This window comes from Chiloscyllium punctatum, chromosome 18 (genome assembly GCF_047496795.1).
Source record: "Chiloscyllium punctatum isolate Juve2018m chromosome 18, sChiPun1.3, whole genome shotgun sequence".
NCBI classification, from domain to species: domain Eukaryota; kingdom Metazoa; phylum Chordata; class Chondrichthyes; order Orectolobiformes; family Hemiscylliidae; genus Chiloscyllium; species Chiloscyllium punctatum.
In genome coordinates, this window is record NC_092756.1 from 84,298,689 (window position 1) to 84,315,497 (window position 16,809).

The 16,809-nt window shown below is 38.1% G+C and overlaps 1 protein-coding gene across 2 annotated transcripts in view; it reads left to right on the forward strand.

The window, feature by feature from the left end:
- Window positions 1-15,520, forward strand: part of LOC140489268 (SUMO-conjugating enzyme UBC9) — a 46,500-nt gene extending 30,980 nt beyond the window's left edge. For both annotated transcript variants that reach the window (XM_072588633.1, XM_072588632.1), the window contains 4 exons: window positions 3,942-4,014; window positions 5,243-5,352; window positions 5,458-5,537; window positions 9,689-15,520. In XM_072588633.1, coding sequence (XP_072444734.1) covers window positions 3,942-4,014; window positions 5,243-5,352; window positions 5,458-5,537; window positions 9,689-9,752 — 327 coding nt within the window. In that variant the 3' untranslated portion in view covers window positions 9,753-15,520. The remainder of the gene's footprint in view (window positions 1-3,941; window positions 4,015-5,242; window positions 5,353-5,457; window positions 5,538-9,688) is intronic.
- Window positions 15,521-16,809: the final 1,289 nt, after the last annotated feature.

A 16,809-nucleotide genomic window follows, 5' to 3' on the forward strand; every position in this document is an offset into this window, starting at 1 on the left:
TGTTTCAACAGCTCTCATCTGCCATCTAGTTCTTTTGCCAATTACCATAATTTTGTGACATTCAATCCAAATTGTTTATGTTCAGTTAAGATTTTGCGTGTAGCTGATGTTCACTGCAGTTTAACAGGTTAGCCCAATAGTTTGCATTTTGCAAATGCAATGTATAAGATTGAGTGAAATGTTAAATTTTTGATTTTGCTACTTTGGTACTTCCATTCTCCCTTCCTAAATTTTATCATTATTTGAACACTGGTTCTATACTCAAAATGCTGCTTTTTTCCCCCTCCAACATGGCATGTTGCTGTTTTATAATAGCAATGAGTGAGCATGTAGAGATTTCCTCCCAGAACTTCAGTTCGCAGTGAAAACTGAGGGCCAAATTCACACTGTGCCAAGTACCTCCTTTGCCAGTGATTATTTAAATTTAAGAGCCTGAAAAAAGCTGTTTAGTTGGAATCCAGGGATAGTGTTTCCATGGTAATGGTGGTTCAGTTATCTCCAGGCATTTTTTTTAGTTTCAACTTCTGGCAATAAAATGACACTATGGATATTTTGCTAGCATTTCATTTATTCAGAAGTCACTTTAATAGCAACAACATGATTTCATACAGATAAAAACAAAGTATTGCAGATATTAGAGGTCTGAAGTAAAGTCAATCGCTGAAGAAATGTAGGTCTGGCAGCATCTGTGGAGGGAGAGACAGTTAACAATTCACTAAGATACTAACTGAGTATCTTGCATCAGTGTTTACTGTGGCAAAGGACATGGAAAGTATAGAATGTAGGGAAATAGATGGTGACATCTTGAAACATGTCTGTATTACAGAGGTGGTGGTGCTGGATGTCTTAAAACGCGTTAAGGTGAAATAATCCCCAGGGCCTGTTGAGGTGTATCCCCAAACTCTGTGGGAAGCTTGGAAAATAATTGCTGTGCTACTTGCTGAGATATTTATATCATTAGACGCAGGAGGTTTTGGAAGGCTAAGTTGGTTAATGTGCCACTATTTTAAGAAAGATGGTAAGAAAAAGTTAAGGAACCAAAGACCTATGAGCCTAATATTGATGGTGGGCAAGTTGTTGGAGAGATCCTGAGGGACAGCATTTATATGTATTTGGAAAGATAAGGACTGATTAGGGATTGTCAGCATGGCTTTGTGTGTGGGAAATGTATCTCAACCTTGATTGAGTTTTTTTGTGAAGAAATGAAGCGGATTGATGAGGGTAGAGGAATGGACATGATCTATGAGCTTCAGTAAGGTGTTCAACAAACTCACTTGTAGACTGGTTAGCAAGGTTAGATCTCATGGAATACAAAGAAGTAGCCTTTTGGATACAGGTGACTCGCACGTAGAAGACAAGGTGATGGTGAAGGGTTGCCTTTCAGACTAGAGGCCTGTGACCAGTGGTGTGCCACATGGAGTGGTGCTGGGTTCACTGCTTTTCGTCATTTTATATGAATGATTTGGATGTGAACAGAGGAGATATAGTTAGTAAGCTTTCAGATGGCACCAAAATTGGAGGTGTAATGGGCAGTGAAGAAGGTTACCTCCGTATAACGGGTTCTTGATCAGATGGGCTACTGGGCTGAGGAATGGCAGATGGAGTTTAATAAATGTGAAATGCTGCATTTTGTGAAGACAAGTCAGGGCAGGACTTGTGTACTTAATGGGAATGTTCTGGGGAGTGTTGCTGAATGAAGAGACCTTGGAGTGCAGGTTCATAGTTCCTTGAAAGTGAAGTTGCAGGTAGATAGGATAGTGAGGGCAGCGCTTGGTATGCTTTCCTTTATTGGTCAGAGTATTGAGTATCGGAGTTGGGAGGTCATGTTGTGGTTGTACAGGACATTGGTTAGGCTACTTCTGGAATATTGTATGCAAATCTTGTCTCCCTCCTATGGAAAGAGTGTTGTGAAACTTAAAAGGGTTCAGAAAAGATTTAAAAGGATGTTGACAGGTTTGGAGGATTTGAGCTGGAGAGGCTAAATAAGCTGGCGCTGTTTTCCATAGAGCATCAGAGGCTGAGGAGTGACCTTATAGAGGTTTATAAAATCATGTGGGGTGTTAGTAGGTAAGTAGACAAGGCCTTTTCCTTGGAGTGGGTGAGTCCAGAACTAGAGGGCATAGTTTTAGCGTTAGTGGAAAGATATGAGACCAGAGGGGTCTGTTGGGTCATTCAATAAGATTGGCAGAGTTCTGAGGAATTAGAGTTGATGAATACTGACCCAATGTGCTCAACCTTTTCTTATAACCTGTTAATCTTGGAGATAAGTTGAGTAAGCTGTCTTTGAACTGCAATTAAGTGGCTTCTCAAGACCAGTGTTGCACAAGACATTCTCCATGTGGTCTCACCAACGTCCCATACAACTATAACAAAACTCTTTCTTTTGCATTCCATTTGCCTTACAATAAAAATGAACATCCCATTGCCTTCCTAATGTGCTGCAATAAAACAAAAACTGGATGTTAGAAATCTGAAACAAAAAGAAATTGCAGGAGAAACACATCTGCCAGCATCTATGGAGAGAAGAACTGTTTACATTGAATCATAGTCATACAGCATGTAAACAGACCCTTTCATCCAACCAGTTCATGCTTACCATAATCCCAAGATAAACTAGTCCTGCCTGCCCTGCGTTTGGCCTGTATCCTTCCAAACATTTCTTATTTGTGTACCTAACCAAATGTCTTTTTAAATGTTGTAACTGTATCTGCATCCACCACTTTCTCTGAAAGTTCATTCCTTACACGAGCCAATCTTGTCCAAAAAAATTGCCCCTTATGTTTTTTTAAACCTTCTCTCACCTTTTTTAAAAGAAAATGCCCCCAGTCTTGAAATCCTCCACCCGAAGGAAAAGGCACCCACCATTCACCTATCTATACCCCTCATGACCTTATAAACCTCAATAAGGTCACCCTTCAACCTCATCTGCAGAAGGAGCAACAGTCCCAGCCTTCCTCCTCTTCAGAGAAGGTAACAGTACTCAACATTAACTGTTTTTCTATCTTCACAGATGCAGCAAACTACCTGAGTTTCTAAGCAACTTTTGTTTGCAACTATCTGCTGTATCTACATAACAACTGATTTATGTTCTGTGTTGCCCGAAACCCTTTGTACTGCACAGTTCTATAACTCCCCAGGAATAATATGTATAGCTTACCAAAATGGGCAAGTTCACATTTTTCCACATTTCATTGCATCTTCCAGTTAGCCTTTTGCACCTCTTTGCAAACTCCCTAGTCCTTTCCATGAAGATCCAATGAATAAAAGCTCACCACTGATAGTTTTATTAAATAACCCTGACCTTCATGACAAGTTATTGATTGGACTTTTATTATTAATATTTATTGGTTTTTTTGTGCCTTTTTTTTTAATAGCAATCCCAGTCTCAATGTGGTTGTCTTTTAATTGCTTTGAAGTAGTTTAGTAAACTCTCAACTGCATTAAGAAAGGAAGTGTCAACATTGGGGAGATATCAAGATCACCTCCACTTTGAGATGTAGATAATGTATTGGCATGGTTTTCTGTGTACTTAAAAATTTCAGTTATGATATTCTGGCAGTAATTTAGGTTGTGTCTGATATAATGTTTTGAGTTCCTAATTTGTGTTGCTCTGGGCTGTCAGTCTCTTTCTCTTCTTCCCCCCCCCCCCCCCCCAAAACGCACATACTCTTGGAAAATACTTTATATAACGTATTTATTTTCTTGTAATGAAGGGCTCAAGTAGCATTTTAGAATAAAACCTCTGTGCAACTGGATTTTTCAAACTTTCTTCTGTTAATATTGAAAGTTATTTCTGGTTGAGCTTTGTTTCTGTACACTTTTTTTCTTGACTCTGTTATATAACAATTCTGAATTGGTATTTGACTCAAGTCACTAAAATAGTCTTGATTAGTAACCTGGATAGATGTATTCCATTAACTGAAGACATTTTTCTTTTCTAGACGCCGTGGGAAGGTGGGCAGTATAAGCTTCGAATGCTGTTTAAGGATGACTACCCTTCATCGCCACCAAAGTGTAAGCATGTGCAGGCATTTCTGCCTTCGACCCGGAAGGAAATTGAATAACTGACCACTGTATCTTGTGTTTCAGCATCAAATACTCTGGACTACATGAGAGAAGCTTGGTGGCATTTCAACTTAATAGTCATTATCTGGGTTTTGACGTTTTTACATTATCCAATTGAAAAATCATCTGAGGTTTTTGGTTTTAACTTGGGAATTCCTCAGTTTTGGCATTTCAGAACAGGCTAAAATTTACTTGGGAACGAATCTAACTGTGGATATCAATCAACTTCATAGTATTGTTTGTGTATAATGTGCAGAATAATTTGCCTACTTGTTAAAATGACTGTAAGGATTGAGCTAGCATTGATTGAAATTGAATCCTGTTCTTAGAAGTTGAAGTACTGCCATCTATGATCAAGTACAGCAGCTGTCAAGATTATAAATCATTTTCTGGAAAAACATTCCTTAGTCGTCTCTGCTGTCCTTTTAGACTTAACATTGTAGTTCAGCGATTCCATAAATCTTAAACAGCTCTTGGTGGGAAGCATTCACTGGTGCAATTAAGTTGTATTTTGTGGAAAAACCCTTCATGTAAAGGCAGTTTATCCTATATGAGTAAATGTGGACATTTCTGGCTGAAATAAGCAATACATGAGGCATTTTTGTTGAATTGGTATTTATTAAAGAAACACATTTGCAGTCCAATCTCTCTGGATTGTATAAGTAACTGTTTGTTTTAAGTGGTGGAAGCTGTAACCATATTCTAGTTTGACAGTTGACCTGGCCTTCTGCACAAATGCTTATTACGAGCATGTTACTATATTGAATGAATGTATGCATTCGCTCATGACCTAACTCTTTAATGCAAAGTAAATTTGTCATATGCTGAAGTTTCTTTGCTTCAGGTGATACCTGCTTATATGTTTGTTTTAAACCCTAAATCTTAAAAAAAAGTATTAATGCTTCAGATGCAATTGATCAAGCTTCCTTCAGTAAGGTTATTACCTTCTCTGAAGAGGAAATGAAATGGGAAAAGGGTGGCTGAAGAAGCTTGGTGTAAAACAAATGAAAGCTGAAAACCTTGCAACAGTTGTGTATTTTCTGTTTTGAGCAACCAGAGCAGGAGGAGCATGATGCAAATACAGATTTGCTCATTCTGACTGTCCCTGGGCGATCTTGTGCATATTCTTTAATTCTACCTGCATGATTCAAGATGAAGTTTTTTAACTAATCAACAGGTAAATTTGAGCCTCCAATATTCCACCCGAATGTGTATCCCTCTGGTACTGTGTGTCTATCCATTCTAGAGGAAGATAAGGATTGGAGACCTGCTATTACTATTAAGCAGGTTTGAAATAATTTTCACTTTTTTCCAAAACACATTTTGCAGAGTCTGCTCCACAGTACTTGTTTCATTTTCACCACTGACCTGCCTTCTCTTTTTTTAAAATAGATATTACTAGGAATTCAAGAACTTCTAAACGAACCAAACATTCAAGACCCAGCACAAGCAGAAGCATACACAATCTACTGGTATGTAGGTTTGTTAACAGAAATGCTTGGCTTTAGTAAGTCCTGTACTGCAGCTATACTTCCCATATAGTGACCAGTTGGCTTAATTCTACTAGAGGAAAAGTTAATTGAATCATTGACACTTTTTTTCTTTTTCCCTAATGTTGATTTCATTAAGCAATCCATTTCAAAGTTAATAACAATTGTCTAGTATTTCTGGAGATAAGTCCTGTTACCCTGTCCTATTAAGATTGGATGGTGCAGTGTTAAGTCTGATGGGAAATTCTAGCCAAAGCTTAATTTCCTGGTTCTAACATTGGGGTTATCGACTGAATGAACATGAAACCATACTGCCTGCTCTTTACTGGTGCTTCACCTTACTCAGCGATATACTTATTTCAGCTTATGAAATAATATATGGCTAAATATTCATTACTAATGTTTAGACCTTTGCAAGTATGTGTCTTGGATGGAAGCTTGCTAGCTACTTATGAAATGCTGGTAAATGTAATTGCAAGCTGAATTTGAATCATTATGTTCAGACGACAAAGATTTCGAGGCTTACATCATGGCATGTGATTTCTGCCTGGAAATGCAAATTGAAGAACGTTTTTTTAAATTCTCATGTTAAGGTAATATTTCGATTTAATGCAGTTCAAAGAGGGGAACGAAAAAGGTAAATGGACTCTGTGTATAAGAATCTGACAGCTGACCTAAAAATCTTCTCTAGGTTTATATTACTTGATCTCTATTAATCATCTAGGCTTGGGTGTGCTGGCTATATTCCAAGTGGGTAGGTCAGTAGGGTTAAATGAGATGCATCTAAGGATACTAGGGGAAATAAGGAAAATTGTGGATGTATAAGCCATAATCTTCAAATCATTCTCTCACACAGGAATGGGGTAAGAGGACAAGTGGATTATGGGTTTATGGATAACCTCCAAATCTTTGACTAGTAAATCATCTTTTGATGTGAGAGGTATCCAGAATGATATTCTGGGACCTAATATCTGTCAAAGTGACAGTTAAATAATGGGTATCAGCATGGATTTATTAATGGCAGATTTTGTTTAACTTTTTTTTTTGTTGAGGTACTGGAGTTGGAGGGTGATGTTTTGATTAAAGTACCACATCACAGACTTGTCAGCAAAGCACATGAACATAAAAGGAAGATGGCAGCATGAATACAAAATAGCTCCGTTTCAGAAATCGGTAATAGTAAACAATTTTTTTGGACTAGAGGAAGATTACATTCTAGTTTCCTAGGAATGGTAATAAAAGCCCTGCATTTCACAGTCTACGTTAATGACCTAGACGTGACTGTTCAGGAGCAGCTTCAAATTTGCAGGTAGTAATCTTTACCAGTATTGTCAAATATGGAGAAGAGCATGATAAACTTCAAGAGGACAGAAGCTGAGCGAATGGATGAGTATGTAGCTGACTTAATGCAGAGAATGTGTAGAACAACAGAACAAAATCAGTGTAATTCTAAAGAAGCTGCTGGAAAGAAATATCTGGCAACTTATGGATGTAAATCTATTTTGGTGGTGTGGAGCAAGTTGAGAAGCTTGTGAACAAAAAGAATACTACAGAAAAAAATGCTTTGTTCAAACTTTTTATCTTGCAGTCACTAGGACAAGTGCAAGAATGTCAAAATGTAAATAATCGCAACAGTTTATATTAAAGGAACGATGGGTGCTGATTGAGTTCATTCAAGGCAAAACATTGCCATTGAGAAAGCAACAAGGTTCCCCAAGCTTCCTGATAATTGAACAGGTACAAGGCTTGATCATATTCAGTTGATTAGTTTATCTATTAGTGCACTCAATTGTTTAGTAGAAATCACTTTTCCTGCAGGAGGCATTTCTGAACAGATAATTATTCATTTTGTGTATTATCCATACTGTTAAATGGGCAAGAAGCTGCTACTTTCAGACCCATCAAGTCCCAGGTCTGTCTTGGACCCTAGAATACAGTATATCAAATTTGAACAGCTTGAGAAAACTGTTTTGTACTGTTGCTACGCATGAGGTGTTTTCCACTTTATGATGCTGCTGTCAATCTCAGTGTGTTGCTTTTCACGTGCTTTAATAATGTTTGATCAGTGCAAGTGCAGTATTGGGTAAGTAAACTTTGTATCCCTGCGAATGGATGATTTTAATCAAGTCGTGATTGGCTATTTGTAATAGGTGTAGTACAAATCATACTCAACCAACTGTGCTTGTAAAAATTAATGCCGACGGTTACATGGGGCAGCACTTCTTGAACCATCCTTAGCTAATAGTTCATTAAGATAATTAGCTAACCTTATAAACATGACTCATTACTAGAAGGCTCACTAGAAGCAAGAAACATTGTTATGAACTATTCTCAAACTGAACAGATTCAAGCCTTGAATGTTTGTTTGAAGATTTGGGACCCTATAGTTCACAGTTGCTTTCTCAATGGCAATGACTTGGGCAATTATTCAACATCCCTTTGTCCTTTGAGAATAAAGTGTGGGCAGCAGATCACGTGAATTGTTTTAAAACTTGCTTCTGTCGTCACTTCTCTTCATTAAATGAATGAGTAGAACATGGAAAAGTACAGCACAGAGCAGGCCCTTTGGCCCATGAGGTTGTGTTGAGGTTTAATCCTAATGTAAAATAACTTAACTTGCGCACCCCTCAACTCATTGCTCTCTATGTACATGTCCAGCAGTTGCTTGAATGTCCCTAATGACTCTGCTTCCGTCATCACCGCTGGCAACATATTCCATGCATTCTCAACTCTTTGTGGAAAGAACCTACCTCTGATGTCTCCTCTATATCTTTCCCCTAATATCTTAAAACTATGACCCCTTGTATCTGTCAGTCCTACCCTGGGGAAAAGTCTCTGGCTATTTATCTATTCCTCTCTTATCTTGTATACCTCAATCAGGTCTTGTTTCTTCCTCCTCTCCAGAGAGAAAAGTCTGAGCTTTTTCAACCTTTCTTCATAAGGCAAGCCCTCCAGTCCAGGCAGCATCCTGGTAAACCTTCTTTGCACCCTCTCCAAAGCCTTTGTATCTTTCTTATAGTAGGGTGACCAGAACTGGACACAATAATCCAACTGTGGTCTCACCAGTACAGATGATAAGGGTGCATGTAAGATCCAAGCTGAAATTGGATATATACTGCAATCCCCTCTAATATTGACCTTGAATTAATAAATTAAGTTCAGCTTGAACAGTTTCTGCATGCACTTCCCGATAATTGAGGCATGGACCACCTGGAAACACCGTTTATGGGTCTGGAAATAATGGAGGAGCCATTTAATGGGACACAATGAACAGATTTTTAATCTCCAATTAGGTAACAAACTATTTAAAGTAAACGTTTTGGAAGAGTCAAGATGGCCGTAGTCTGTACAGGCTGCTGTGTTGGGCTGTGTGCCATACCCCAGGCAAGGTTGGTTCCTACAACCCCCCACCATCACCACCACCAAAATTAGCCACCCTTGAGGGCAGTTTGTAATGTAAAGTAGGAGGAATACCTAGAGCCCTTTTAAATTAAGGTTTGACAGATCTGGAGCTGAAATGAAGGCAGCCCAGGGAAGGGGAGCACAGCAGGCAGGGTACTTCCCTACTAAGTCAGGCACTCCTGCAGACGTTAACCTGACGTAATATAAATTTTGTTACTCTTTTGTTTTTCTCCCTTTTGAGATGTCTGGCTTGGTATTGCTTTGGTGTTAAATCCGATATGCTTTATATTATATTTGTTTTGGTGGTTATTCTATTCTGTTTTGCTGGGTGTGGGGTGGTTACTCCTTTAGATGTAAAGATGTGGAGTGGGAGGGGGGAGGGGTGGGTGTCCATTGTTAACTTGCAGTAGGCCTAGTAAGTATGGGTATAATAACTTGCTCCCATGGACAGGAGCCTAGATGGAGGTGCAGTGAGTAGAGTAATGTGATATAGTACAATGTGGATTGTAATTTAATTTAATGTTTTATTTAATTTTAGTTTAAATAAATTAGACTGTATCTTGAAGAATAATTGACAGTTTATTGTCAATGTTACTGTAGTGCAATGTTTCTACTTGTACTTTTGTAACTTTTTTCACTTAATATGCACATGAAAAAACTTATGAAAAATACTCTTAAAATCTTCTCCCAAATCTATAACAATAAATTTTTCATGTTTTTTCCATTCACAGCCAGAACAGAGTAGAGTATGAAAAACGAGTGCGAGCACAGGCCAAGAAATTCGCTCCAACATAAAACCAAGCAACTAAAGGATGTGGATTTCTGACTGTCGGCTGAGAAAGAAGTCACGCTTTTCACATTTAGCAAGTTCCTGTTACAAACAATTGGCAGTCTTTGGGGGAAAATAAATTACATCGTTACTCGGACAGTTCTAGTTCACAAAAAATGGCAAATCATCTCGGCACGAAACTTGCTGTGTTTCTGTGGCGGCTGTAGTAAATTTTTTATTTTTTAAAAAAAAGCCCTAGTGTTCAATGGTTCAGTTGACCTTTCTTCAATGTAGCCAGAATATGGGGCCCCTGTTTAGTGCTGGCTGACATGCAAAATGTGGTTGGATTTTTCTTTCTCCCCAGTTTATGTCCATGAATGGTTTTTCAGGCCTATCTTTAATCATCCTGGCATAGTTGGCAACTCTTTGGACCATTCTTCGGGAGGAAGATTTTACATGAAGAAAGTGAGAACAGTTACAGATCCATTTGCATACCATGATCTGCATTTTGCTCTAATGCCAAGGCTTTCTTAAATCCACTTTGGCCCTTCAAGAGACTTGGAAGACCTGTAATAAATGATGTATTTTAAAAAAAACCATTAATAAAATGTTCTTTCTATCCACCTATTCTGCCCCACCCCTAATACTTGCGAGCAATGTGTGATGTTCCCTATCTGAGGTTGCTGTCATAGTTGAAAGAACTTGCAGCTCTCTCTGAGCAGTTTGAGACACAGAAGCTGAGTGGATATTCTCAGCCCGCAGTATGGCACAATAGCTTTTAACTTTTTAAATTGTTAACTTCATTTCAAATGCAGTGGCATGGTGCGTGTGACTTGTCTGATTGCAGCTGTCTGCACGTGTATTCTCTTGTCTCCTGCTCTCACTTTGTTTTGCTCTGGACTCTTTTCCCCCCCCCCCCCCCTCCCCTTCATTGCTGTTGTTTTGGGTGAAGTGACACTCGCCTTACTTTCTCTCTGGAATGTTAAGTAAACCATTACAAATGTTTCCAAAGTTTAGGATTTTTCTTTTAAAAAGTGCTGTGAAGGTATCTTGTGACATCATCTTCGGCAGGGTTTCTAGGTTTGCATAAGTAATCAAATTAACGTGAAGTTGGTTTGCATAAAAAGTGAAATGCATGTTTAAGATTGGACTGCAGATACTTGTTCATCACTTGCAAGTAAAGATTGCTCATGAATGTTTTCCAGTATTTCACAATTGATATTTTTGATAAAGCAATTGCTCAAAAATACTAAAGTTTGTGCTGCTATGAATAGTACAGCCTTTTCTTAAAAACTCTAATTGGGTGCTGTTGTTCGCTTGACTCCTCCTTGAACTAGTTTCAGAGTGAGCCAGGATTGGTTTTGCTTGCAACTAGGTCAAATCCTCTTTCAATCAGTTCTGAAGCTCAGTTGAGATTTTTTTGGTTAAGGTATGCACTGTTGACATGTTGCCTTGAGGCCAGTTGTTTTTACGAAGTGGAGAAAAGTTGCTTCTGATTGTGGGAAGAACGAGTAGAACACACCAGAAAGTACATTATTTTGTGGTCCTCTAGTTTTAACAGATTGTAAAAACTGAACCTGTTGCTGGATTAGTGTTCAGTTAATCTCTTGTTAAACTGTTTTGGTTTTCTAAGTAGTTAGAACCTGTACTACTTGTCTTTTCAGGCTTGAGTCTAAAACCTGCTGGACAGTTTGATTTATAATTATGCAAATCCCTGTAATTTACTAGATTCAATCAAAGCAGACAGTAGTACAGTAATAAACTCTCAATTTTTATTACTGAAACTTTAGAAATCCAATTGATTTGCTTTGTGGGATGTGCAACTTAAGTTGTCAGTGTAGTCACATTTTAGAATTATAACCCTAATTACATTGGCATGTAATGGATCTGGAGGATGACATGGCACTTGTTTTTGTTTTGGCATTATGACTCCTGTCAGTGTACATGAAGGATGCTTTGAACTGGTAAAAACCTGAATGTCAGTGCTATAGACCACTTGGCAGGTTTAATGCAACTGTTTCTCTCAAAGATTCTTCCACAATACCAAGAATCCACATCCTTGCTGATTAACTTGGTGTCTATACTTGAAATTAGTATTTTCTAACTTGTATGTTTTGGTGGTGATGCCATGCATTTAAACTGTGCGAGATCTGAACCAAAAAGAGTGGATTCCAATGCACTTGAAATGATTCCTGGTTTTCACCTAGCTTTGTGCTTCTGATTTCTGAATTTGTGTAATAAGCAACAAGACTCTCCTGTAGCATTTAGGTCACTCAACTGCTGGGATCAGTCTCCATGATCCATAATAGATTAGCTTTGCTTGGTTTGTTTTGTGTAAATTTACGAGCTTCTTGAACTGCTTTACTGAATCACATTTTCTCAGTCAAATTTATTTGAAAAATCGTTCTGTGTTGCTGGTAAGGCTAGCATTTTTTTCTTGCCTATTTGTGTTTGTGTTTGAGCCCTGAATCCCTGAAAAATAATCCTTGGTTTTGGAAAGATTTGCCTACTGTGCAAGGCAGCATTTGCATTTTTTATTCGTTGAAGTCTTAGCAATCACACTACCAGTTCTACATCTAGCACTTTGTGCTGACTATGATTTGGTTTGTTACTGCTAATAATAGATATTCCTTAGCTAACCGATACTTTGACATTTAGTTTAAAAAAAAGAGAATGTAGAGATAAGCCTTATTGATCCCTGTCTCTTGCCTGTTCTCATCCCTCTTTCTTTTGTCTTTGTCAGTTATCACTCCCCCTCTCTCCTCACCTCTCCACAATTGCAATTTCACATTGCTGTATTTACCTCCTGATCTATATTCAATCTATATGGTCTTGGCTGCTGTTGTGTGTGCAGTCATGTGCCTCGCGTATCTTTAAAATGTTGAGGCTGTCTCTGCACAGCCTGGGTGAATTTGCTTCATCTGGTTGAAACAAAACTTATAACACTCCCCTCCCTCCCTTGCTTCTCTCCGACCCCATCTCTCAACTCTCTTTTTTTCTCACTGTCTCTGCCTAAGAAGGTTTTTGGTTGTGTTGGAACAAGGCTCCAAAGTGTGCATTCATGTCATGGATTTGTTGATACTTTTATTTTGCTATACTTTTAATACCCCCTGTGTGGTAAAAGTAGAATGTACTGAACCATAGAATGTAATTTAAATCCCATTTTTAAGCTATAATGGTTGCTTTTAAGTTATGCTTCTAAATCATATTCCATAGCTCCTTGCATATCCTTTATGTACATTCCATTGAAGGCATTGGTTGCTGATATTGGTCATGTGAAAGAAATGGGACTACATAAGTGGTGCTAAAATTCAATCTGTCTTGTCATGTCTTGTTGAAATTTTTAATTATTGCTATTCACATTTATTAAATATAAGAATTGGACCACAATAGCAGCAGCGTGGCTGAATCCTATGGTGTCCTTGAGATTTCGTAGGAAGCAGGAGAAACATCATGCATGAAGCAAGACTTGCCCATGCCTAAATTTTGTTAGTCATCAGTGTTATATCCTTTGTGTAAATGTCTACATTGTAAGTGTACAGTGTTAAACATCTAATGTATGTAAACTGTAATTTTAAGGTTCTGCTGCTTCCATAGATTTCAACTAGCAACAACCCCTTATGCAGTCCAGTTTGAACAGTGGTTGTCTCAGGAAACTGTGGAATCCTGAGTTCAGGATGTGCTTTCCAAGTTTATTCCTGCCCAGAATTCTTTGGGCCAGTGCATTCTCACTCTTCAATGTACATGTGACTCTGTAGTAACAGTTGAATATACTGATTCCAGGGAAGAAATTGTTTTTTTTTAAAAGTTAATGGTAGCTTTTTTCCAATTGGGAAGTGACTTATCTCTGTCATATTGTAACTGAAGATTATGGCCAATTCTTATTAGAAGTTTTGAACAATGAGGGCTAATAACCAATTTTCTCCACCTCCAGCCTCCTCCCCCTCCCCCAATGATGTGAAGTATAACCAATCCAACTTCCTTAATTGTGTTTCAATTCCAATTGACCCAAAACAGGTAACTTGCTAAAGGAATAATAAAGAAAACACCCTTGGAACGCTGGGTACATCCATTTCTTTGTTTATATTTTTTGATGGATAAAATGACAAAATTTAAAAAAAGTAAGCCAGTGTTCCAGGGTGACACTGTAAACTTGTACAATACTTTTATATCTTTTTTTCATAGTCCATTGGGTTTTGAAAATGGAATTGGCATGTCTTTAGAAAACATGCTAATTTTAATGTCTGCCTTGACCCATCAACCTGTCCCTTTTTCCCCACCCCTCTTTTTTCCCTCCCCTGCAAAAGAGACAAAAACAAAAAAAAAATTGATGGTTGTAATGGTTGCTATTGCATGGCCTTGTGCAGTTGGGACTATGTAGTGTTTTTGTGTCTTGAGTGTGTCACCTTGCTCACCATGTTGTTAAAGTTGGATGACATTAACTGTGGTTATTGTGTGATCGAATCACTCTGGACCCCAATGGTTACAATCTTGATGCTGCTTGAGTCTCCATGATCTTGGGTCAAGCCAGCTTTTGACTAAAACAGTAAAAGTGCCCTTGCATTCACAAGCCTCCATACTTCTGTGTTATTTTTCTATCTCTCAGATTGAAAGTTGTGCTCTTGTAGAACTGTGGTGTTCGAGTTCTCTCTCTTTTCAAAATAGTCAGTGTTGCACCAAGCATAAACCTTTTGGTAAAATTATTTATTTTTTTAGAAACAGTTAAATATGTTCTCAAGGTGTTCTCAACATGTACGACATGCTTTTTGGCTAGTCTGAAATTTGCTTCTAGATTTTGACCAGAATGTGGGCAAGGTAAGCTTTCTTTCTCTTTCTCTGCAGTTTGTTGCTTATTCAGAACTGCATGGCTTGTTTATCCCTAACATATGTATCATCCCCAAACATGATTTTTTTAACACTGAGAATAGTTTACTAAGCAGTTTTAATTTACCAGAGTACTACATTCTCTCAGTTGCAAGATTTGCTGATACTTTTGTCATTAACTTCTGTTTTCCATCTGGACACAGAACTGATGGAGCATGCTTGGCAGTGTCCTTGAACATTTGATGTTCTGAAGTTTGACTGATGCTTTGCTTGCTTTTTTTTTAAAATAACCATGCTTAATGAAGTGCAGTTGGAGGATTTTGTCAGGGCTCAATTTTAACTGGTGGCTTATTGTATTTGCTCACTTGGCCTGCCAGTTTTATGGGCTTAAATGATTACAACTTTTGCTTTCGTGTATAATAGTATTTTGGAATCTGAAGAAATGGTGGAGGTTTATTGCGTCAGTACACAAGCCTCGTGTACTCTTGTTCGATAGCTTCCATCAAATGTGGGAGACAAACCCACTTTTCACTGGTCCAAGGTTAGGTTGTGTTTTTTTCCAGGCCATTGTTCATTTTGAAGCCCCTTGGTGTGAAATGTATGTCATTCTGTAACCTTAATACAATATGGTGGAATGTGAGACATTATTGACATGGAATCTGCTGCCTTCCCAAGCACAAGTTTCCAAAGGCCATGTTTGCTCTCCTTATCTCTTGCCTGCCCGAAAAGTGAAATTGTAATATTGAAAAAGCAGCTCGGACAGCAAGAAAAATGCGCTTGTTTAAAATAAATTTATAATGAATGAAAAGTTTAAACGTGAAGAAATCATTCCATTGTTGAGGCTCAAACTGCCTCTGAGCACCATGTACTATTGCAGCTCATGCACCATTTCAATCACTGATACCTCTGTTTGTATGCTGTTTGTTAATGTATTTGTGTTTAGAAAAAGAAATTAAAAAGCGAAAAGTAAGTAGTGGTTTCCTTGTCTTTTATAAAAAGTGCTCCTAAATCAACACCTGCATATTCAGCACCATTCTACAGCACTTTGTAGAAAAAGACTGTGCTGACTGCAGTGATATCTTTATTAAACAATTTATGGTTTGGACCACATGAAACAGAAATGGGTGGTGTTGGGCACTGACATGATTTGACTATAATAAAACTTGAGCAACATAGCACTTGCCCTCACCCTGTAACTATTAAAATGCATTTTGCCTTAATGTTCGGTGTTGTTTCCCTTGGAATAATCCTTTTGTCAACTAATAGTTTTGGCTACTGCTGATTAAAGGTGAGCGATTCTCTTTTCCAATGATTAGGAATGTTAAATGAATGTTATGGACATTAACTGACTTTCTTTGTAAGTAAGGAGAATTAACTCAGTTGAAATCTTTAGAATTGAGAGAAATTGTTAAAATTAATCCTGCCACCACTACATTGGTCATTAACAGTAAATGTGTTTATAATATGCTGCTCATTTTGTGCTTCATCTCTATGCTTTGGACCCAGGGTGAATTGAGGACAGATTACCACTCCAGTTTATGCATTCCTTTGAATTTGGAAGATTAAGAAGTTGTGCATTTGAAATGTTTAAAATGATGGAAGAATTTAATCAGCTGAAAAAGCTGCTTGCTTCAAGTGGAGAATCTAGAACTATACAGGCACTATTTTAAAGTTGGAGCTGGGCCATTCAGGAATGAACTCTTCACTACTTCAAGGTAGTGGAAATCAGCATTTCTTTGCCTACAAAGGCTATGGATATTTGGGGGAGGTGTCCAGAACTAGAGGGCATAGAGTCAGGGTTAGACGGGAAAGATTTAAAAGGGACCTAAAGGGCAACCTTTTCAGAAGGTGGTGCAAGTATGGAATGAGCTGCTGAAGTAAGTGATGGAGGCTCGTACAATTACAGCATTTATAAAGGTATCCAGATGGGTATCTGAATAGGAAGGGTTTAGAGGAATATGGGCCATGTGCTAGCAAATGGAATTAGATTAGTTTAGGATATCTGGTCGGCATGGACGAGTTGGACCAAAGGGTCTCTCCCTGTGCTGTACATCTGACTACCTTTGGGAAAAGTGACATGAATCTGTCATCTGAAATGCAAGCACAACTTGTATATTTTAACCAAAAGAAGCAACTGTGATACTGTTCTTGGATGTTGTCTGAGGCTACGTTGTAGTCCTATAAAGCTTATTTGGTGACTTGCATAATATAAAACTTGGCATTCCCATCTATAATATTTCTGAAGTGAAGGTTTCTGTC